Genomic DNA, 22,516 nt, shown 5'->3' on the forward strand with positions numbered 1-22,516 from the left:
CAACTAAAATACCAAATAAAATTTGAACAGTGACTTTTTTTTGAACAGTGACTGTGTCCGTTTATTACAATAGGTAAAGCTGCTACTTACTCTTACATTATTGGGACCTATTAGGGTATTCTTAGGCAACACTGCAATGAATTTTTTTTTTTTTTTTAAGATTTTTATTCACCTGTCAGAGCAGAAGCAGGGGGAGAGGTAGGCTCCCCATTGAGCAAGGAGCCTGATGCGGGACTTCATCCCAGGACCCTGGGATCATGACCTGAGCCAAAGGCAGACACTTAACCGAGGGAGCCACCCAGTTGTTCCTGCAATGATTTTTTTTATTTGAAAGGTTTTATTTGACAGAGAGGGAACACGGAGAGGGAGACGAAGAAGCAGGCTTTCTGCTGAGCAGGGAGCCGGATGGGGGCTGCTGACATGAGCCAATGGCAGACACTAAGCAACTGAGCCACCCAGGTACACCTGCAATGATTTTTTTATGGTGTATTATTTACTAATGATCAGACTTCAATGTGACTTAATAAATCAAGCGTGTGGCTAGATTGAGTATGTTGTTTTGGTACCATTTTCATTATAATCATTTTAATATATTGCAAAGTATTAGGTAACTATCTGATAATAGTACTAATCATAATTGGTACCCTACAGTTCTGTAGATGACATTCTATACATGAATATAAAAATACCATTCGCCAACAAAAGCAGTGGTACTTAGGTCACTATAGGGAAATGCAGATTTAAAATTTTTTTTGTTGAAAGGTTTCATTTGTCAGAGAAAGCACAAGCAAGGGGAGCTGCAGGCAGAGGGAGAAGCAGGTTCACTGCTGAGCCCGCCCACCGCTGGCTCCGCCCACCGCCAGCTCCACCGTCCTGGTTCCCATATGGGACTACATCTCAGGACCGCGGGATTATGACCTGAGCTGAAGGCAGAAGCTTAACCAAAGCCTCGCACACATCTTGGGAAACATTTTTAAGAACATTTGCTCTCCAGAGGCCAGTAACATAATGGCATTTAACAATTTCAAACCAAATAGTCCTGATGGTTGTACACTCAAAAATTTTCTTAAGATTTTCCTCAAAATGTAGCTGCAACTATGACCCTTATCCAAGCCTGAATACTAAGGTTAACTAGAACAACTTTACTGCCATTCCTTCTCCAGATCTTTGACCAGTTTACTTCCTGAGAATGAAGAGAAAGAATTAGGCTTTTTTCCAAGTGTGTCTCAAATGTAAAAGGACAAGACTGAACTATGTAGTCTTTTTAAAAGATTTATTTGAGAGAGGGAGGCGAGGAACAGAGAGGATCTTCAAGCAGACTCCGTGCTGAGTGTGGAACCAGACGCACAGCTAGATCTCAGGACCCATTAGATCATGACTTGAGCCCCAACTGCGGAGCTCTGTCTCCATGACCTGAGACAAAACCAAGTTGGAGGCCTAACTGACTGAGGGAACCAGTCACTCCTGCAAATTATGTAGTCTTGACAAGGAGTATAATAGGATTTGCTTTTCTATAGTTTTTTTTTTTAAGCCTTAGGTTATAATTTACACATGAAGTTCTCCTTTTATTTTTTAAAGATTGTATTTATTTGACAGAAATGGAGAGAGGGAATACAAGCAGGGGGAGAGGGGGAGGGAGAAGCAGGCTTCCCCACTGAGCAGGGAGCTGGAAGCAGGGCTCAATCTTCCCCATGACTGAGCCACCCAGGCATCCCTAAAATTCACCTTTTAAAGTTTAATTCTGTGGATTTGCATAGTTATACAACCTTCACCACTATCAAATCTTCGAACTTCTTAATTATTCCAACTAGAAACCTGTACTTATGCCTGGCCTCTAGTAAACTTGTTTTTTTAAAAAAAAATTATTTACATTTATTAATTTCATATCTGATACAATAAATTAGTACCAACATGACTGGAAATAATAATGATTTATTAACCTAATCTTTCGTGAATTTTTTAGATTTAATCTTGTAAAGCTTCCTCATTTTCTGACACAAAAAGTCTTCCAAGATCACCTTGTATCTTCTTGCCCCAGGCAAGGAATAGGCCAGCTCTGCAAGAAGCCCTGATTCTTTTAAATGTAATATGATCTCATTTTATGCAGTAACTGGGAGGCTCAGTCAGTTAAGCATCTGTCTTCGGCTCAGGTCCTGATCCCAGAGTCCTGGGATGGAGCCCTGAATCCGGCTCCGGAGCCTGCTTCTTCCTCTCCCCCTCCCCCTGCTTGTGTTCCCTCTCTTGCTGTGTCTCTCTGTCAAATAAATAAAATATTTAAAATAAATAAATAAATAAATAAATATAATATGATCTCGTTTTAGTCTTAACCTTGGGAAGTGGATTAAATATGCCTTAGTCGGGGAAGCAAATGGAATGTTCAGAATATAGTTCTCCATTTTATATATATATATATGTCCATATATATGCATGTAGATGGATGAACATTTTTTCCACTAAAGCCCATGTTGTCAAAGCATCAGGACGTCAAAGACTTGTTCTTTCAGAATTCTTTACTGCATTCCTACTGCACTTTGGCAGTTGTTGGAATGTATACATCTTGGCCTTCCTGTATTTAGATTGCCACCAAGCAAAATGATTAAGTTAGCTTGGATTGTAGCTATTATGCCCCAATAACGGGTCCATGATTAAAGGAGCAAGACTGATATAAAGCGAAGGTCAAGCAAAGTTTATTTCGCCCCAAGCATCAAGAATCTAACCCAACGTTCAGGGCCGCGCCTCTTACAAAAGAGAGCGACCCTTCTTTCTTTCACGGACTAGCTTTTAAGGGCAAAGGCCATGTGGTTGGGCCTGGCCACACAGAGGTGGCCAATGAGATTGTAACACACAGAGGAAGCTGCACAGTCATGCTAGGTGACTAACTGAATTACAATTTACCCTAATAGACATTTGAACCAGCCTATCACCTTGGTCAGAATTGGCGCCCAAAATGTGCCCAAAGGGAGGGGCCCATACTCCTTGGTAGCTAGGGAGACAGTATGCATCCGCCCCCTGCCCCCCCCCCAACCCACCCTTGTATTTGAGCTTTGTTACCTGGAGCTGGTTTCGAGGACTTGTTTTTAAATAAATCCCCTGGGGGAAGGGGAGCAGGGATAGTTTAAGGGTTAAACAACGTTATTGTTTTAACCTTGATGGAGTCCTCTAGCTAAACAGGTCCTCAAAATTGCTACTTTAATTCAATCTCTATTTCAGCACTCCATTCTGAAGTTACAGAGCTCAATAATAATGTTTTAAATTCCTGCAGATAAATGTGTAGACAAGGGTATGGTAAGTACATTGAAAAGTACATTCCTCAAATTCAGGTTGGTCATTCCCAAGCCCACCCTTTACTTAAATCATCGCTGAGGCTCAGGTCCCTCCAGCATGTCCTCTCAGAAAGAGGCAAGTTATCTGGAAGAACAGGAGGTGCTGGAAGGAGAGGTTTCTCTCCCTGGGGCCTCGAGCCTGACCCTCATCAGCCTGTAGTCATGACGGTTTCCAAAAATTCAGCACTAAAATCAGTCCCAGGCTTAGGCTTGTTGAGGGAAATGAAACTATACTCCCCAAATCCCTGTTTCGCACGTTCTTAAAGATAGCCTAGAATTCTTCACAGGGGTACCGAGGACCCAAAAACACTCACTCCGACACCGCCCCCTCCCAGAATGAGGGGCCGCTAAATGTCTGCGAATGCGCCTGCGCCTGGGCTAGCGATGGGCGGGGCTTGCGTACTGACGAAAGAGTCATGCGTGAGAGCATTCTTGACGTTGGCAGTCGGTAGAGCAACAGTCGCAGCGCTTCGCATTTAAGTGCCGTTGGTGGCTTCCTTTTGGTGTAAACTTTTTTTTCTTTTTTCTTTTTAATCTTCCTTAAGGGCAGTGAGTTCTGTGTTCTGGCTGTCTGTACTGAGTTGCGCCAAGCAAAGCACTTGTGAGTGTCTAGTACTGGGGTGAAAATGATAGCTTGAGGGCTGGGAGAAATAAAAAAGCTCATTGGTGACCCAACACCTAGGCAGACTGGTTCTCCTCTGCCTCTCCACACCCCTTTTTTCACTTTCCCCCCACACGCGGCTCCAACATTCTGCAAACTCAGTAGGTAAGCCCCTAGATGTTCAGTGTGGTTAGTATGTTGATACCTATGAGCGTGATCAGTTTAGGGAATTTGATTCCACAGAAATTTCATTATCCCTATCAGGTTTTCAAAATGTCAACTATCAAGGAGAAGCTTATTGAGAGTCTAATTGAGGAAGATGAAGCCTCCCAGAGTAAGATCACCATTGTTGGAACTGGTGCTGTAGGCATGGCTTGTGCTATTTGTATCTTATTGAAGGTAAGTTAGAAACCTATCCGGTGGCTGAAAATCAAGAGCTTTCAGGTCTTGTAGATGTTGATGAGTTCAGGGTTGTGGGGCTAATCTTCTGACAGCAAATATGTGTTCACTTATCTTATTTTGACCTAATTTAAGAAACGTTTATTTGGAGTTTATCTTGAGTCTGGTATTGCTAGACTATTTAAGCTGATTCATAGAAGACACATTGATGGCATTAATTTATTAATATTCTGTTTAAATGATCCCATACCTTGCTTTCCTGGAAGAATAATGGGTGGAAGTCATACTTCCTAGAAGCTTATACTTAAAAAGAATTTTTTTAGGGGCACCTGTCTGGTTCAGTCAGAAGAGTATGGGACTCTTGATCTCAAAGTTGTGAGTTCAAAACCCACATGGGTATAGAGATTACTTAAAAACAAAAAAACTTTAATTTTTTTGTTAAACTATAAGTATTACATGCTCATTATAAAACAAAAAGTACAAAAGTTGATAAAATAACAATGGAAGTCCTTTAATTTTCCTTTTTGTTTCTACAGCATCTTTTCATGTGGCTTTTGGCAATTTGTATATCTTCTTTGGAAAAGTCTCTGTTCAAATCCTTTGCCATATATATATTGTTTTTTCTTTTCTTTTTTCTTTTTTTTTTTTTTTTTTTACTGCCTCCTAAATACCTATGTATTTAGAGAGAGCACATGTGGGAGTGGGGAGAGGGAGGAGAGTGAGATAAATTTTTTTCAATTTTAATTTTAATTAATTAATTTTAAAAGATTTTATTTAATTTATTTGAGAGAGAGAGAACACAAAAGAGAGAGAGCAAGCATGAATGGCAGGAAAGGGAAGATGAAGAGGGAGAAGCAGATTCCCCACTGAGCAGGGAGCCCAATGTAAGGCTCAATCCCAGGGCCCTGGGATCATGATCTGAACTGAAGGTAGAGGCTTAACCGACTGAGCCACCCAGGCACCCCTTTATTTATTTATTTTTTTTAAGATTTTATTTATTTATTTGACAGAGAAAGATCACAGAGAGGCAGAGAGGCAGGCAGAGAGAGAGAGAAGCAGGCTCCCTGCTGAGCAAAGAGCCCGATATGGGGCTCGATCCCAGAACCCTGAGATCATGACCTGAGCTGAAGGCAGTGTCCCAACCCACTGAGCCACCCAGGCGCCCCACCCCTTTATTTTTTAAAAAAGACTTGTTTATTTATTTCAGGTACAGAGTGTGTGAGCGGGGGAGGGGTATAGGGAGAGGGAGACACATTTTCAAGGTGACTCCCTGCTGAGTGTGGAGCCTGTAATCAATTCCAGGACCCTGAAATCATGACCTGAACTGAAATCAAGAGTCTCCTGCTTAACCAGCTGAGCCACCCAGGTGCCCCAAGGATTTTTTTTTTTTCCTAAATATTTTATTTATTTTTAGAGAGAGGGAAAGTGGATGGGGGTGGTGAAGGTGGGGAAGAACAAAAAGAGAGAGGGAGAGAGAATCTCAAGCAGACTCCATGCTGAGTGCAGAACCCAGTGCAGGGCTTGATCCCAGGATCTTGAGATCATGACCTGAACTGAAATCAAGAGTGAGGCACTTAAACAACTGAACCACCCAGATACCCTTTGTCTGTTTTTAAATTGGGTTATTTGTTGTTGACTTGTAGGGGTTCTTTTTATAGTCTAGATATTAATCTCTTATCAAATTTGTGTATTTGAGTATTTTCTCCCATTCCATGGTTTTCTTTTCACTCTGCTGTTTCTTTTTGTTGTGCTGTTGTTGTTTTTGATTCACAGACATTTTTAATGTTAATGTAATTCAGTTTATTTTTTAAGAGAGCAATTGGGAGGTGATGCCCTGGAGGGTCGGAGAGTGAGAGAGAGAGAGAGAGAGAGAAACAGGCTCCATGCCTATTGCAGACCCTGACATGGGGTTCAGTCTCATGACCATGAGATCATGACCTGAGCTGAAATCAAGAGTTAGATGCTTAACCAGCTGAGCCACCCAGGTGCCCCTCAATTTATCTATTTTTATTTTTGTCTTATGTGTTTTGGTGTCATATCCAAAAATCACTGTCAAGTCCAATGTCATGAATCTTTTATATTTTCTACCAAGAGTTTCATACAGTTTTAGGTCTTACATTTAGATCTTTGATCTATTTTTAATTATTTACATGATGTAAGGTATAAGTCTAACTTCATTCTTTTGCTTGTAAATATCCACTTACCCCAGTATGATTTGTTGAAAAGACTCTCCTTTCCCCCATTGAATGGCCTTGGCATTCCTGTCAAAAATCATTTGATCATAGGGCACCTGGGCGGCTCAGTCAGTTAAGCGTGCAGCTCTACCTGCAGCTCAGGTCTACCTGCAGCTTAGGTCATGATCCCTGGTTCCTGGGATCAAGTCCCATATGGGGCTCCTTGCTCAGCAGGGAACCTGCCTTTCCCTCACCCTCTGTCTGCACTTCCCCTTGCTTGTGTTCTCTCTCTCTGTTGAGTAAATAAATAAAGTCTTAAGGAAAAAAAAGTAGAGTCCAAAAGATTTTAAAAATATCATTTGCCATAAATGTGAGAGTTTATTTCTGGGCTCTCTATTCCATTGATTTATATGTCTTTATGACAATACCATGCTATTTTGATGTAGCTTTGTAATAAGTTTTGAATTCAGGAAGCATTAGACTTCCAAATTTATTCTTTTTCAAGATTGTTTTGCCATTTAGAGTCCCTTAAGATCCTTTAGAATGGATTTTGTTCTGTTCCTTTAAAAAATGTCACTGGGATTCTATAGGGGTTTGTATTAAATCTGTAGATGGTTTTGAGTATGTTGACATCTTAACAATAATAGGTGTTCTAATCTAGGATCATGTGATGTCTTTCCACTTATTTGCGTCTTCTTTAATTTGTTTCAGCAATGTTTGTAGTTTTCAGTGTACAGCCTTTTGCTTCTCAGGACACCTGGGTAGCTCAGTCAGTTAGGTGTCTGCCTTTGGTTCAGGTTATGATCTCAGGGTCCTGGGATTGAGCTGCACGTTGGGCTCCCTGCTCACCGGGGAGTCTGCTTCTCCCTCTCCCTCTGCCCCTCTGCTCATGCTTTCCCTCACTGTCTCTCTCTCAAATAAATAAAATCTAAAACAAAAAATAAACAAAAAACCACAAACCCTTTGCTTTTTAAAATGTTTTCAGGGGCGCTTAGGTGGCTCAGTGGGTTAAAGCCTCTGCCTTCAGCTCAGGTCATGATCCCAGGGTCCTGGGATCAAGCCCCGAATTGGACTCTTTGCTCAACAGGGAGCCTGCTTCCCCCTCTCTGTCTGCTTGCCTCTCTGCCTACTTGTGATATCTCTCTATGAAATAAATAAATAAAATCTTTAAAAAAATGTTTTCAAAGATATTATTTAATCTTCATGACAACCTTGGGAGATAGGTACTGTTATCATCTCCATTTATAAATGAGAATACTGAAACATAGATATTAAGTAATTTTGCCCATGGTCAAGTGGCTAATATAGGTGAATGGGCTAGAATTCAAACCTTGGCAATGTGGACACAGGTCCTGTTGTGTTCTTAAAAACTTTACTGGATTATTTAGATAATTAAAAAAAACTGGCAGAGGAAGGTGAAAAGCCAGTTAAATTCCAAAACCTCAAGAAAAGCTGAGGAATTGGAGTACCAACTGCCTCACAGAGTTGAGGTAAGGGATGGGACAAACATAGGAGAATTGGTTCAAAGTTTATATGTTCAGAAGAAAACCACCAGATTCCCTTCTGCACCTTACTCAAACAAGCAACCACCTCTCACATATCAGCAGACAAGGGGAAGGAGTATATTCTTTGGAGAAATTGAATCAGGTTCTTCACTCAAGACAGTAAAGACAAGCATCTTCCTGAAAGCAGTAGGATTAGTTGAAGGTGCATTGAAGCAGGAACCCTGTGACTTCCACTGGGTTTCTAGAAAGCAGATTGTCAAAGATGGAATATAGAAAAGAGATGAAATTAGAGAACCAGTCAGGAGGTCCCATTACTCATTGATATTTCAGTAAGAAAAAAGAAAGGGAAGAAAATTATTCAAGAAATAAAAGAAAAAGTCTAAAACTAAAATGAGTTTGCAGATATAAAGAATTTATTGGAAAAAAAAAAGAATTTATTGAATGGGGCAGCTGGCTGGCTCAGTGATCTTGGGGTTGTAGTTTGAGTCCCACATTGAGTGTGGAGATTACTTAAAAATAACATCTTTAAAAAAAAACTTTTATTTATTTGACCGAGAGTGAGAGCACAAGCAGGGGGAACAGCAGAGGGGGAGGGAGAAACAGACCCCCCACTGAGCAGGGATCCTGATGCAGAACTCATCCCAGAAACCGGAGATCATGACCTGAGCCGAAGGCAGATGCTTAACCATCTGAGCCACCCAGGCACCCCTTAAAAATAAAATCTTAAAAAAAATTGATTGAGTGCTCAGCACAATGAATCAAAGGCATATTATCATGACATTTATATATATTACATATTGGTGTTCAATATCAAAGGCATATTATCGTGAAATTTCGGAACTCCACTTGTGAGGGTAAATACGCAGTTCACATTGATGTGCATTGTGGGATAAATGGAAAGTGATGAAAGATATTAAAATATGCATATTTATATAGTTTCTTGACTTCAAGGAATATATAGGGTGTAAATGAGTACTATAACACCTGCATATATGACTGAATGGCAGACTTTAAAGCATAGCAGTATGTCCTACTTCCTTCTGCTGTACAGAGTAATGTGGTCCTAGCAGTATTCCTTAGATTGATTTTAATTCTCTTACTTATCTCTTATTTTACTCTTCTCTTACCTTACCATGGTTATTCTAGGACTCCCTGGAACGATCATAACTATTCTCTCTCTCTTTATTTTTAATGGGAGAGAGAGTGGGGTAGAGGAGGCAGAAGGAGAGGGACAGAGAGGCTTAAGCAGACTCCATTCTGTACATGGAGCCGACCACTGGGCATGATCCCATGACCCTGAGATGACAACCTGAGCCCAAACCAGAGACTTAACTGACTGTGCCACCTAGGTACCCCACTCATAACTATTCTTAAAAGATTCTGACAGGCTAAACAAACCCAAACTCTCTATTTGGAATTCTATTTGAGAAATGACTCACATAGATATTGTTAGTTCTTAAAAAAAAAAAACAAAAATGAACCTTTAGGAATTATTTGAGTTCTGTCTTTGGCAATCAAGACAAACAGACCTGGGAAGATTCCCTTGAAAAGAGAATTGTCTGGTAACTTGTTAAGAAGAGATATAATTCAAATTGGAAACATAATTTAAAAGCAGGCTGTGTTGGTTATTATTGTTACTCAGCTCCAAACCCAGTTTTCTGTATTCTGTGATGCTGGTGCTGGATCTTTGCATAATCTTTTTCTCCTTTACCAGTTAGCATCTTGTTAGGTTCTGCCAATAGACAGGAGTGGAGGAGTGGAGGAGCGGAGCAGGAGTGGGGAAATAACCTCCGTCCTGTTTGCTTATTGTTTTGGTCATTTTCATCTCAGCTGCAGCCCTTTCCTCAGTGGTAACAGTTGGTTCTAGCTTCCAATTTCTTTTGGAGCTCCTAGCCTCATTTTGCCCATTCAGTGGTATCAGGTTTTGATACTCAGATAGCCAGGTTTTACTTCTTCCAGAGGTCTGAGCCTGGCTCCATGAAGCCCTCCTTTAGTCTCTCTCTTTGCTCCCTCAGTCTTGGGGTAGTAGATTCAAACTATGATTTCTATCTCTGGGTTACCTCAAATGTTCCCTTTTTGTCCTTTCAGCCCTCCAACAGCTGTCTCACCAATTCCCTATATTAAATATCTCCTGTTTAAATGCTTAGAGTGGTTTCTGTTTTCCTGTACAGATCCAAATACATAGACTAATATAAAAATGGATCTATAAACATTATCTGGTTTTCTTATCAATTAGCTTAGAAGTGATATGTGATCCTTCTGGGTGAAACTCCTTATCTTCCTTATGTTCCTGATATATAACACATAATTTAGTACATTTTAGAAGCTACAGTTTTCCAGAAAGTTCAGATGGCATCTGATCTGAGAAAAAAGGGTAGCAAATAGGGACTTTGATCCCTTTCCCTTACTTCTCATCTTTAGAATCTGGCCACTGGAATATGAGGGAAAACTCTCCTATGTAGTTCTGTATTCTGTTTCATTTGGTAAACTCAATTCAAATCAGAGTAAGCAAAAAAGAGACTATACAGATTTTCCTGGACTTATGATGAGGTTACATCTCAATAAACTCATCATGAGTTCAGAATGTATTTAATACACCTATTCCACCTGTCATATCTTAGCCTAGCCTGCCTTAAGCATGCTCAGAACAATTACATTACATTATTGTGGATGTAACTACACTCTAAGCTAATGTAATTAGCTAATGTAATGTAATAATGTAATATAATGTAATATTATAATAATGTAATAAGTAAGCTAAATAATGTTATAAGCTAATTACATTAGCTTAGAGTTGGGCAAAACCATAAAACACAAAGCTTATTTTATAATCAATTTTTGAATATCTTGTGAAATGTATTGGTTCTGAAAGTAAAAAACAGAATAATTGTTAAGTGTATCCATTGTTTACCTCATGATTGTGTGGCTGACTGGGAGCTATGGTCTGGTTGTATGCCCATCTACCCCTAGGTTGGAGATCCAATGTTAAATGTACTGTGCATGAAATGGGTTCCCACAGGTGGCCACCTTTTTATTTTAGTCATAAGGATGCATACTAAAAACTTCAGCCAATTCAGAAATTAGGCATAAAGGTTAAATGTAATAAAATCCTTTGAAGGAAATTAATAGCTTTTCATCATTCTTAAACTATTATCTGAAGTGGAAAAAAAGCCACTTATAAAAAAATTATCAATTAGTTTTGAAGGCAAAGCAATTAGTAATTTTTGCTACATTCTGTTGCTTACTTTGGCTTCTTTCTGGTCACTCTAGGCACACTCACACACTCACTTTTATAGCATTTTTTTTCTATTAAAATATAACTGTACTTCGATTATAAAGTAGCCACACACGAATTTTTCTTTTTATTTTTTAAATACTGAAGTAAGAACATTCTTCAGAATATGTTATTCAAAACTTTCATGTATTTTAGGATTTGGCCGATGAACTCGCCCTTGTTGATGTCACAGTGGACAAATTGAAGGGAGAAATGATGGATCTTCAGCATGGCAGTCTTTTCTTTAATACTTCAAAGATTACCTCTGGAAAAGGTTAATTTTAATTTAAAGAGTTCTTTTCAGAGTTTTAAGAAAGAGTAATGAATTTTACCAAACTGGTCTCCATAAATATAAAATTAAAAATACAACCACTTTCATTAGGACATACAGTTTAAAAGGTTAATTTTTTATTTTTAAATCATTTAAAAAATGATTTTATTCATTTATTTGTGAGCAAGCACAAGCAGGGGGATAATAGGGGTGCCTGGGTGGCTCAGTTGGTTAAGCTTCTGATTTTGGCTCAGGTCATAATCTCAAGGTCCTGGGATCAAGCCCCACATTGGGTTCCCCACTCAGTGGGGAGTCTGCTTCTCCGTTTTCCTCTGCCCCTCCCCCTGCTCATGTTCTCTTGAGTAAATAAAATCTTTTAAAAAAGAAACAATCATTAAAAAATTAATTATGAAATGCTTGACATATAAAAAGAGTTTAAGTATAAGAAACATCAATGTATCCAACACCCAGGAAAAAAAATAAAACATTACTAATTTAGTTGATATGTTCTGTGTTACATCTATTCATGTCTCAATCCTGAATATACTGGTTATCTTTATCATGCATTTCTTTTACACTTGTATTTTAGTGATTTACCTCATATTATATAATTAATAGATATAATTGGCATAAATACATTTGGATATAAGCATGATTAATTCTTTTTTTTTATTACCAAATAATGTATTATTTACCCCAGGGGTACAGGTCTGTGAATCATCAGTCTTACACATTTCACAGCTCTCACCATAGCACATATCCTCCCCAGTGCCCATCACCCAGCCACTGTATCCCTACCCCCACCCCGAGCAACCCTCAATTTGTTTTGTGAGATTATGAGTCTCTATGGTTTGTCTCCCTCCTGATCCCATCTTGTTTCATTTTTTTTCCCTCCCTACCCCCATGACTCCCCACTCTGCCTCAAATTCCTCATATCAGAGGGATCATATGATAATTGTCTTTCTCTGATCGACATATTTCACTTAGCATAATACCCTCTAGTTCCATCCACATCGTTGGAAATGGCAAGATTTCGGGTTTTTTTATGGCTGCATAGTATTCCATTGTGTGTGTGTGTGTGTGTGTGTGTGTGTGTATGTATACCACATCTTCACTCATTCATCTGTTTATGGACATCTGGGCTCTTTCCATAGTTTGGCTACTGTGGACATTGCTGCTATAAACATTCAGGTGCATGTGCCCCTTCAGATCACTACATTTGTATCTTTAGGGTAAATACCCAGTAGTGCAATTGTTGGGTCATAGGGTAGCTCTATTTTCAACTTTTTGAGGACACATCATACTGTTTTACAGAGGGGCTGCACCAGTTTGCATTCCCCGCCCTCATCAGTCTCCCTGCTCAGCAGGGAGTCTGCTTCTCCTTCTCCCTCTGACCCTCCCCCTGCTTGTGCTCTCTCTGCTTCTCTCTCTTTAAAAAAAGGGAAGAAAAAGTACACAGACCTTCCCTATGAAAGTCTACTAATTGGGAGTATTCAGTTGCCTTAGATATCAGTATGTTTTATATCAGTTAATTTACTGAATCAGTTCAGTGGAGTCGGGTTAAAAGAGCTCCTACTGTATTAAAATACTTAAAACCATTCAGCATTTACTTTCTGGTAATGTGGCAGGATAAACACCTGGATCAGTCTTTTTGCTGTAAATTACAAAACTCCTGCATAAAATATAAAAGAAAGATGTTCTCAATCCTTAAAGAATTCATTTAGAATTGATATGCTCTTAATAAAGACATTTTCAGAATAGGCATTGAGTGAAGTCAGGAAACTAGAGAGTTAAGCAGAGCATTGTAGCTAGTTTTTACTAGCTAGCATTAGTCAGATTTTGCGAACTTCAATTTTGGTTTCCACTGCCTCGCAGGATTTAGGAGACTGGAGACAGGGCTTAATTTGGGGAGTTCTATAGGAGTTAACTTCATAAAGCTGGAACTCCAATGGGGTTAGTAAACTGTATTTTGTAAAGGGTCAGGTTTGTTAGGCTTTGTGGGATCTATAGCCTCTGTCAAAACTACTCAACTCTGCTCTTGTTCTAAAGCAGTGATCAACTGTATGTAAAATAGGTGTAGCTATGTTCTAGTGAGATTTTATTTACTAAACCAGGCGATGGGCCAGATGTGGCTTGCTGGCCCTCATTTGGCAATTCCTTAATATAAGGATGATCTTGAAGTAATTCGTTTCTCCCTATCTCTGGGGACTGACAGTAAAATCAAGTGTCTCAGCTGCTTGAGTAAAGGAAGGAAATGGTGGCCAAGATTGTAGATACCAGCTGGCCCTTATTTGAACTCCAAAAAAAATCTCAAGCAGTCTTAAGACTTAAGATAATCTTGGGGCACCTGGCTGGCTTAATTGGTTAAGTGTCTGAATCTTGGTTTCCGCTCAGGTCAGGAATTCATGGGTCAGTGGGTCAAGTGGCTCTGAGTTCAGTGGGGAGGCTGCTTGAAGGTTTTCTCCTTCTGCCCTTTCCCCCACTTTCTCTTCCTCTCTCAAATAAATAAATACATCTTTTTTTTTTTAAGATTTTGTTTATTTATTTGACAGACGGAGATCACAAGTAGGCAGAGAGAGAGGAGGAAGAAGCAGGCTCCCCGCTGAGCAGAGATCCCAAAGCGGGGCTCAATCCCAGGACCCTGAGACCACGACCCGAGCCAAAGGCAGAGGCCCCAACCCACTGAGCCACCCAGGTGCCCCTAAATACATCTTCTTTAAAAAAAAAAAAGATTTTATTTATTTATTTGACAGACAGTGATCACAAGTAGGCAGAGAGGCAGGCAGAGAGAGAGGAGGGGAAGCCGGCTCCCTGCTGAGCAGACAGCCCAATATGGGGCTCCATCCCCATGACCCTGGGATCATGACCTGAGCTGAAGGCAGAGGCTTGAACCCACTGAGCCACCCAGGCACCCCCAATAAATACATCTTTAAAAAAAAGACTTAAGGTAGTCTCTAGAAGAAACCCACTTTATTTCAGGGCTCAAAGAAGTTCCACAAATAATATTCCAAAAAAAATGAACATCTCACAGTAGGACTAATTAAATCTACCAAGAAAATGCATGAGCAAGAACCAGCAGAGATAACAGAAAAGGCTACCATAGATTTCAGATGTTGAAATTATGAAACGCAAATTAGAAATTAACTATAATTATTCCACATAAAGAAATAAAATACTAACTTGAAAATATCAGTATAAGACAGGAAAACCTATATTTTTAAAATAGCCAAATATAAGGGTTCCTGGGTGTCTCAGTCAGTTAAGTGTCCAACCCTTGATTTCAGCTCAGGTCATGATCTCAGGGTCATGGAATTGAGACCTGTGCTGGGCTCTGTGCTCCATGCAGAATCTGCTTGAGATTCTCTCTCTCTGCCTCTCCCCCCAACTCTCTCCTTCTCTCTCAAATAAATAAGTAAATAAATAAAATCTTTAAAAAGAAAAGTAAAATAGTCAAATATAACTTCTAAATATGAAATAGAATGAAATAAAAAAAATAATGGATTTAATAATAGAGCAGACACACTGAAGAGGGAAATGATGAATCTAAGGCAATTACAAAGAAGACAGCAAGAGGGGCACCTGGGTGGCTCAGTGGATTAAAGCCTCTGCCTTCAGCTCAGGTCATGATCCCAGGGTCCTGGGATCGAGCCCAGCATCGGGCTCTCTGCTCAGCAGGGAGCCTGCTTCCCCTCCTCTCTTTCTCTTTGCCTGCCTCTCTGCCTGCTTGTGATCTCTGTCTGTCAAATAAATAAATAAATAAAATCTTAAAAAAAATAAAAGACAGCAAGAAGTAGAAAATAGGACAGGCTAAGAATCATGGAGGATAAAGTGATAATATGTCATGTACATCTAATTAGAAAAGTGAACAGGGAGGACGAAATATTGGAAGATTTATAATTGAGCATTTTTGAGAACTAATGAAAAATAACACACATACTCAAGTCAAATAATCTCAAGGATAAATACAAAATCCTATCTAACACATTCTTGTGACATTAGAGAACACTAAAGGCAAAGAGAAAAAAAATGTCACTAGACAAATTACAGAAGAAGGAAAGAATAACTGACTTATCAACAGCACAGTGAAACCAGAATACAATGAAATGATATCTTTAATGTGCTGAGAAAGAATAAATGTCAATCCAGAATCTCTACCCAGCAAAAATATCTTTCAAGAATAAGGTTATAGGATGTCTGAGTGGCTCAGTGGGTTAAGCCTCTGTCTTCAGCTCAGGTCATGATCTCAGGGTCCTGGGATCGAGCTTCCCTCTCTCTCTGCCTGCCTCTCTGCCTACTCTTGATCTCTGTCTGTCAAACAAATAAATAAAGTATATTTTTAAAAAAGAGAATAAGGTTATAATACATTTTCAGACAGACTAATCAGATACTCACTAATAATGCAAAGCCAAAATATGGAAAGAGCACAAATGTCCATCTACTGATGAGTGGATAAAGAAGATGAGAGATAAATATATGTATGTAGGAATATTACTCAGCCATCAAAAAGAGTGAAATCTTGTCATTTGCAATGATGTGGATGGAACTAGAGGGAATTATGCTAAGTGATATAGTCGATCAGAGAAAAACAAATACCATATGATTTCACTCATGTGGGATTTAAGAAACAAAACAGATGAACATAGGGGAAGGGAAGGAAAAATAAAATTTTAAGTTGAAAACAGAAAGGGAGGCAAGCCAGAGAGACTTGGTAATTATGGGAAACGAACTAAGGATTGCTGGAGGGGAGGTGGGTGGGGGAATGGGGTAATTCGGTGATGGGCATTAAGGAGGGCACTTGAGGTAATTAGCACTGGGTGTTGTATGCAACTGATGAATCACCAGATTCTACCTCTGAAACTGATAATACAGTATATATTAATTAAATTGAGCTTAAATAAAAAAATATTTAATTAAAAATTTAAAAAATTAAAAATGCAAAAATATATACATAAGGCAAAAGAAGAGTGATCTTAGATACAAGGTCTGAAATGCAAGAAAAAATGTGAAGAGCACAGAAAATGGTAAAATTGAGGACAAATCTAAATAAATACAAATTGTATAAGACCATATAATATAGGATTAAAAAGTTTTAAAATATAGCATATAAATCTGGGTGTGAAATGTGGTAATGGGGAATGAAGTAGTGTTCTGAGTTCCTCAGTCATTAGGGAAGATGGAAAGGTGATGATTACCTTTGGACTTTGATAACTTAAATATGCATATTGTAACTACTGTGATAATCTTTAAAAGAATAGAAACAGTGTAACCTCTAAATTAGTAAGAGGGAAGTAGTAAAATTAGAAAAACATACCTAGTGAATCAAAAAGAAGGTAAAGGAAAAAAACATAAGAAAAGAGACAACATATAGAGCTAAAAGTTTAGTGAGGATGGTTGACATAAAGTTATTAATAAAAACTTAATTGTATGTATATATGTCAAAAACAAGCAGAAGAATTTAAAGCTATTTTTTACATTATCAAAAATAGGAAGTACATGGAAATAAATCTAACAAGATATCTATAGAGCTTTTATTCAGAAAAGAAGACAACCTCGTTGAATGATATTAAATACATAAATAGATAGGCCTTGCATATGGAAGTCTATTTGTAAGATGTCCATTCTTCTCTTGATTATAGATGATACGCAACCATAGTCAAAATCTCAAAATGCTCTATGTTCTATAGACACTAAATTCATTCTAAAATTCATTTAGAAATTGAAAGGTCCCAAAATAGACATTTTTATAAGATTATTAAAAACACCTATTTGATGCAGCCTTTCATAAATAATTCCGTAGAAGTTCCATTCTGCCACAGATGCATCTGGGTGGTAAGAAGCCTGTTCCATCCAACTGGTGAGTGGCTGAATGAGGTCCCATCTCTTATCCCAGCTAGTGTGCATGCCTTTCATGTTGCTCCTGTCTATTGCTTACTTCCAAATCCAGATAACTGAATAGTATCCCCAAAGTAGGTTCAAAGCAGTTGGTTCAGGCTTTCCAGGATCTGTACATCTCTAAAATCCCCGGTAAATCATGGGAGGACTAAAGTCCCAGTGGGTGGCATATTGGCCATCTTTGAAGAGCTGCCCCAGCCTCTGTTTGCTTGGCCTCTTTGCTCAGCTTCACCATGGTGATGGCCTGATTGCCCAGTAAAATGTATTTGAGAGAGAGAGAGAAAGCACAAGCAGGGGAAGAGGCAGAGGGAGAATCAGGCTCCCCGCGAAGCAAGGAGCCCCGTGTGGGCTCGATCCTAGGATCTCAGGATCATGACCTGAGTTGAAGGCAGACACTTAACGACTGAGCCACCCAGACGCCCCTCTTTTTTTTTTTTTTTTTAAGATTTTATTTATTTATTTGACAGAGAGAGAGACCCAGCAAGAGAGGGACCACAAGCAGGGGGAGTGGGAGAGGGAGAAGCAGGCTTCTTGCCCTCCTTAATACCCATCTCAGTCAATTCTTTTCTCTGGTATATATTGGCATTTTGAAGCTGTAGTTGATATATGCCTGTCTTGATATCTTTTTTTTTTTTAAGGGAGGTTTCTTTCTTTCTTTCTTTCTTTCTTTTTTTTTTTTATAATTTTTGGTGAAAGTTTTTTTTTTTTTTAAGATTTTATTTATTTATTTAACAGAGATCAGAAGTAGGCAGAGGCAGGCAGAGAAAGAGAGGGGGGAAGCAGACTCCCCACTGAGCAGAGAGCCCAATGCAGGGCTTGATTCCAGGACCCCAAGATCATGACCTGAGCTGAAGGCGGAGGCTTAACCCACTGAGCCACCCAGGTGCCCCTTTTTGTTTTTTAAGATTTTATTTATTTATTTGACAGAGAGAGGCAGTAAGAGAGGGAACACAAGCAAGGGGGAGTGGAAGAGGGAGAAGCAGGCTTCCTGCTGAGCAGGGAGCCCGATTTGGGGCTCGATCTCAGGACCCTGGGATCATGCCCCGAGCCAAAGGCAGATTCTTAATGACTAAGCCACCCAGGCGCCCCAATGCTGAATCATTTTTAAGAACCATATAAAACTGTTTTTAGCTCAGTCTGGCAGATGAGGATATAAGGGTCAGAGGAGCAGGCAAAGTACTTGTCGAGGGTCAGTAACACAGCAAGAAGTGGCAGAGTCAGGCAGTTGGACCTTAGAGCCTTTGCTCCAGATCATTATGATTTGCTGTGTCTTGGAGGTTTGAGTTATATTTACAAAGGAAAATAACAGGTGAAGAGATGATGGCATTAGCAGAATCAGGGGACCTGGAAAATCTGACATAAAATTAAGACACAAAGCTAGTAATATCATTTGGAGGCAGATGATGAAAAGACTTGATCTTTTACTTTGGTAGAAAGTTTAATTGTATTTGTTGGACATTGTAATATTTCAAATAATCTGAACTGCGGAGAAATGACTCCGCAGAGTTTAGGGGGTAAGAGGAGGGGAAAGAGGGATGGGGAAAGAGAGAGATTGAGAGATTACTTTTGATTTCTATGGTTAGATAAGACTTTATAGAAGGTGAATTTGAGTCAAGCAAGGTCTTTGAACAAGAATTAGTTAACTGTGCAGAAAGAAAAGGACTTTCTCCTGTAGGTCTTTTACTTGATACAAAGGAGAGAGAATTTCCTAGAGAATGTTTGAAACATGTCAGGCTAAGGCATGCCATCTTTCTAAGTTTATCTTTCTAGTTAAAATCTTTGCTGAGACAGGAAAATATTAAAATGTTTATGGCTTATAAATTATCTTCTGTTTTGGATTGGAAAAATAAGAAATGGCCATAAATGGAGATAGAATATGTCTTTAAAAGTCAGCAGATTTCCTTTTTTAAAAGGAGCCCAGGGGCACCTGGCTGGCTCAGTTTGAAGAGCATGCAACTCTTGACCTCAGGGTCATGAGTTCAAGGTATATAATGCTTTTTTAAAAGTCCACTATGGGATAGTGAGCATCATATCATATTATCATTAGATTTAATAGGTCAAACAGTTGTATGACTGGTCATTAGACCTAGAAAGTAGTTTATACCTTCTGTGAGGATCAAGAACTACTTTGTGATCTCAAATGTAGTCCCTTATCATAGAAGTAAATACATACTCATTCTTAGAATCTTGAAATAGACATAAATTCTCAGAGTTCTAAGCTTCATAAAGTGTTTCTAAGAGTCCAGAGCATGCTGACTTGCATTGCCTCAGGCCTTAAAAAGAAATGAGAATGTGGGCTAAAAGGGATGGTAGGATATGTTATTATTAAAAAAAAAAAAGTGACAACTGGTAAGTCATAGTAACAAGGCCTCCTTCAGGTTATGTGATGTAACATTGCTATGTGGAAAGTCTTTTCATCTGTAAATGCCAGTATGAAGGTAGATGTATACCTTATTTGTTTATTTATGATAGATGAGTACTTTATTTTTTTAAGATTTTTATTTATTTGAGAGTCATAGAGAGGGTGACTGTGGGGGAGGGTAGAAGGAGAGGGAGAAACAGACTCCCTGCTGAGCAGGAAGCTGAAGCAGGGCTCAATCCCAGGGACCTGGGATCATGCCCTGAGCTGCAGACACTTAACCGACTGAGCCACCCAGGCATCCTGATAGATGAGTACTTTAGTACCAAGGTTTTACAATAGACTTTTAAAGAAGTAAGGCACAGTAATTATGGCATTCTTGATCCAAGTATTGCCTTCTGTTTCTTTTTAGATTACATAGTATCTGCAAACTCCAAATTAGTTATTGTGACAGCAGGTGCACGGCAACAGGAGGGAGAAAGTCGCCTTGCCCTGGTGCAACGGAATGTGAACATCATGAAATCAATCATTCCTTCCATAGTCCAGCATAGTCCTGACTGTAAGATGCTTATTGTTTCAAATCCAGGTAAGTCTTTTATCCTCCCTTTAACTGAGTAAGGATGATCTTTCCATACTATTTTTAAAAAACAACTTCACTGAAGTAATGTTTATGTACAACAAACTGTACCCATTCAAAGTATATAATGATTTTTCCAGCTTTATTGAGATACAGTTGACATAATGGGTAAGGTGTATAATACAACGATTTGATAGACTTGTATATTGCAGAATGATTATCACAGTAGGATTAGTTAATACTTCCAATACCTCACATAATTACCATTTCCTTTTTATGGTGAAAACATATAAGATTTACTCTCTTTGCAGGTTTCAGGTACATAATACAGTATTGTCAACTATAGTCACCATGCTCTACCTTAGATACTCAGAGCTTACTCATTTTATAACTGTAACTATAAACATTTCCCCCCTTCCCCAGCCCCTGGCCACCACCTCTTTGTTTTTATGAGTTTGACCATTTTAGAAGCCACGTGTAAGTGACATCATACAGTATTTGTCTTTCTCTGTCAGACTTAACTTCACTTAACATAATGCCTTCAAGATCCGTCCCTGCTGTCACAAATGGCAGGATTTCCTTCTCTCTCATAGCTGAATATTAAATTGTAGTTATATAATTTATATAATAAATATGTATGACTGAATATTGTACACATACAATATTAAATTGTATACATATATGTCTATATATATATATATATATATCTTACATTTTTTTTTCTTCTTGTGCAGCTTTTATTCCCATGACACATTCATTCCATAACTAGAAGCCTGGATCTCCTTCTCCCCTGAACCCATTTTGCCCGACCTCCTCACTCCACTCCCCTTTGGCAACCATCAGTTTGTTCTCTGTATTTATAGGTCGGATTCTGCTTTTTGTTTGTTTATTCTTTTTTTTTATGGATTCCACTTATGAGTGGAGTCATATGGTATTTCTCTTTCTCAGTCTGATTTATTTCAGTTACCATAAATACCCATGTTTTCTCAAATGGCACAATCTTATTTTTTATGGTTGTATAATATTCCATTATATACTACATTTTCCTTATCCATTTGTCTGTTGATGGACACTTACATTGCTTCCATATCTTGACTATTGTAAATAATGCTGCAAAAATACAGGGGTGCACATATCTTTTTAAATTAGTGTTTTCTTTGTTTCAGGTAAATAGCCAGTAGTAGAATAATTGAATCATATGGCATTTCTGTTTTTAATGTTTGAGGAACCTTCATACTGTTTTCCACAGTGGCTGCAACAGATCGCATTCTCACCAACAGTGCACAAATGTTCTTTTTTCTCCACATCTTTGCCAACACTTGATGTTTCTTATGTTTTTGATTTTAGCCTTTCTGACAGGTGTGAGGTGATATCTTGTGGTTTTGATTTGCATTTCCGTGATGATGAATAATGAGCATGTTTCCATGTATCTGTTGGCCATCTGTATGTCTTCTTTGGAAAAATGTCTATTCATGTCTTTTTGCCCATTTTTTAATTGGGTTATTCATTTGGAGAGGGTTGACTTTTATAAGTTCTTTGTATATTTTGAATACTAACCCTTTATCAGATACGTATTTGCAAATATCTTCTCCCACTCCATAGGTTGCCTTTTAGTTTTGTTGATAATTTCCTTTGCTGTGCAGAAGCTTTTTATTTAGATGTAGTCCCAATAATTTATTTTTGATTTGGTTTCCTTTGCCTTAGGAGACATACCTAGAAAGAAGTTGCTATGGCTCATGTCAGAGAGGTTACTGCCTATGCTCTCTTCTTGTACTTTAATGGTTTCCTGTCTCACATTTAGGTCTTTCATCTATTTTGAATTTACTTTTGTGTGTGGTGTAAGAAAGTGGTTCAATTTCATTCTTTTGCATGTGACTGTCCAGTTTTCACATATTATTGAAGAGACTGTCTTTTTCCCATTGGATATTCTTACAGTTGTGGGTTTATCTCTGGGTTTTCTATTTGATTCCATTGATCTATGTGTTTTTTTCTTGTGCCAATAACATACTGTTTTGAATACTATGGTTTTGTAATATAACTTGAAGTCCAGAACTGTGAGGTTTCCAGGGTTGCTTTTATTTTTCAAGGTTGCTTTGGCTATTTGGGGTCTTTGTGGTTCTATACAAATTTCAGGATTATTT

At 38.6% G+C, this 22,516-nt stretch overlaps 1 protein-coding gene and 1 pseudogene across 1 annotated transcript in view; one reads left to right on the plus strand and one right to left on the minus strand.

Moving 5' to 3' along the window:
- The first annotated feature begins 3,876 nt into the window (after nucleotides 1-3,876).
- LOC116881400 (L-lactate dehydrogenase C chain) overlaps nucleotides 3,877-22,516 on the plus strand; it is a 45,737-nt gene continuing 27,097 nt past the window's right edge. Inside the window, exons 1-4 of the mRNA XM_032881170.1 lie at nucleotides 3,877-4,089; nucleotides 4,189-4,323; nucleotides 11,433-11,550; nucleotides 20,211-20,384. Coding sequence (XP_032737061.1) covers nucleotides 4,198-4,323; nucleotides 11,433-11,550; nucleotides 20,211-20,384 — 418 coding nt within the window. The 5' untranslated portion in view covers nucleotides 3,877-4,089; nucleotides 4,189-4,197. The remainder of the gene's footprint in view (nucleotides 4,090-4,188; nucleotides 4,324-11,432; nucleotides 11,551-20,210; nucleotides 20,385-22,516) is intronic.
- On the minus strand, nucleotides 17,476-17,674 carry LOC116881446 (annotated as a pseudogene).

This window comes from Lontra canadensis, unplaced genomic scaffold (assembly GCF_010015895.1).
Source record: "Lontra canadensis isolate GAN:19392208 unplaced genomic scaffold, GSC_riverotter_1.0 scaffold74, whole genome shotgun sequence".
In the NCBI taxonomy this organism is placed as follows: Eukaryota; Metazoa; Chordata; class Mammalia; order Carnivora; family Mustelidae; genus Lontra; species Lontra canadensis.